At 35.8% G+C, this 2153-nt stretch overlaps 1 protein-coding gene across 1 annotated transcript; it reads left to right on the forward strand.

Annotated features, from left to right (window-relative positions):
• The first annotated feature begins 226 nt into the window (after nt 1-226).
• On the forward strand, nt 227-1603 carry LOC147537598 (uncharacterized). Its single transcript, XM_086641843.1, has one exon. The coding sequence runs from the start codon at nt 522-524 to the stop codon at nt 1302-1304; it is 783 nt and encodes a 260-aa protein (XP_086497969.1). The 5' UTR covers nt 227-521; the 3' UTR covers nt 1305-1603.
• Nucleotides 1604-2153: the final 550 nt, after the last annotated feature.

Below are 2153 nucleotides of genomic sequence, written 5' to 3' on the forward strand. Positions count from 1 at the left end.
AAAAATTCATGAATAAACACGTATACCCCTTTTGTTTGTTGGACCCACAACATTTTTCAAATGTCTAAACCTACACAACACCTACGTGGATATAGAATTTTCGAATAAAACACTTACCTATTAAAAAACCCAAAATAAAAAAAGAACATTTTAAAATCCCAAACAGAACTTTTGCTATCCTATAAAAAGACTACCTATTCTACCCAAACCCTTCACCTCATCTCTCTCTCTCTCTCTCTCTCTAAAAACATATCATAATACAAACTGTTCAAGTGAAGCTACAACTCTCTCTTTCTCTCTCTAAAAACACACTACTCAAAATCATAATAAAACTGATTCTCTCTCTCTCTCTCTCTCTCTAAAAGTTGCAGTTTTTCTCTCAACTGATTTTTGTTCTTCTTTGTGGCTTAACTATCTGTGTAGCAAAAACAGAGTGAACTACTTGATTATCAAAATCTTGAATTTTAAGATCGGATTTCGGATTCAGATTTGGGTTTTGTGATTTTGATTATCCTGTTAAAATGGGTTTCTGTGATTTTGACAATGTGAAATTGGAGAAAGCAAACGCAATGAAAAAGTACAATCAACTTCAGAAAATCGGAAATTTCTTTAGAATCTTTGAAATTTTTGTTGCTTTGATGTTATTTTCTTGGTTTTCAAGTCGTCTTCCGATAGTTGTTCAAATCTCCGAAAAGTACTTTAAAAATCTCTGTGTAATTGTAGTTAGTCCTAAATTTGTTTTCTTCCTCGGAAATGCGATCATTTTAACACTTTTTATGAAATCCGGTCAGTTTTCCGGTGAAGAATCTGTCGGTAACAGTGACGGAAATCATTTATACGATGAGTTCGTCAAGAAAAGTCAGATAAATCATAAGAACAGGACTGATACGTTCATGGCGAAAGAGGAGATTATTTATGAAGACAAAAATACCGTATACGAAGAAAAAACGGTAACTGATACGTATACAGATACGGGTATAAAAATGGGTACGGATACTGTGACGGATACGGTTAATAATAAAGGGCCAAAAGTTTACCGGCGGAGTCAGTCAGAAATTCCGAAAGTTGAGGCGGAAGAGAAACCAAAAAGAGAACTCAGGCGGTCAAATACGGAGAAATGTTGCCGGAAATGTCACACTGGCAGTGAGAAACCGGTTGAGGAGGTGGCGGAAGTGGTGGCGGAAGAAGGGTTGGATTCTGAAGGGTTTATTAGTAACGAAGAGTTTAGGCGCACCATAGAGGAGTTCATTGCAAAACAAGTGAGATTTCATAGACAAGAGTCAATGTCTATTGTTCTTCAATAGTTAACGAATGGTTTTAGATTAAGAGTTAAAAAACCTGTGGTGAAAACGATATTTTATCGTTTTTTTCGTTATCACTGTTTTTTTAAAATTTTCTTAGTGTTGTTACGATCGATTAATCGTCTGGATCGGTGTATAGTGTTACAATATAACTTTGGAGGAAAAGAAAAATGGCAATAGAATTTTATGTCACTTCACTCCCCTCTCTACCAAGCCTCGAACTAGTTACTTTAATTGTTGGGAGCACTTCACTCTTGTTGTTCTTCTATTGTGCCAATAGAATTTTATGTCACTTTACTCTATATTCATTTTCCCTCATATTTTGGTTGAATTGTTTTTGTATAAACGAACTTTTGACAATTTTTTTTTTGACATTATGGGATTACACTAGTAGAATCATCACATATATGATTAATCAAATGACTTGAATACATCGTAAAAGTAAGAGATACTCAGAGCTGCCATAAACTGTCTAAAAAGACATTCAGAAACTCTAAAACACATTGGAAACAACACTAAAAGTCAATCGGGCGAGCTCTAGATTTTGGAAATACGTGCACATCCATTAGAGGAAGACCCATCCGCGACAAACATATTTGATCATATAAGAATGTATTTGAGGTAAATTATTAGCTTATTAGATGTAATCCACGCCCCTAGAGCATGAATAGTTTTATTTTGTACATAACGCTTGTTGAGCCAAATATTGGTCAGACTTGACTAGCCAAAGAAGTTAACTGATTGATTTGCGCGGTCGTCTTAGTTCCCTTCCTTCTCGCGAGCGTGACCGTTACTAAACCAACAGAGAGGTGGACCTGAAAGAACTCTGACACCCGAGACTCGACATGGGGG

The sequence above is a fragment of the Eschscholzia californica genome, unplaced genomic scaffold, assembly GCF_041429995.1.
Source record: "Eschscholzia californica isolate CP2 unplaced genomic scaffold, dmEscCali1.0.p SCAF_5, whole genome shotgun sequence".
NCBI lineage: Eukaryota > Viridiplantae > Streptophyta > Magnoliopsida > Ranunculales > Papaveraceae > Eschscholzia > Eschscholzia californica.

Excerpts from the sequence above, each read along its gene's own strand:
- LOC147537598 (XM_086641843.1), top strand. The coding sequence starts at position 522 with ATGGGTTTCTGTGATTTTGACAATGTGAAATTGGAGAAAGCAAACGCA.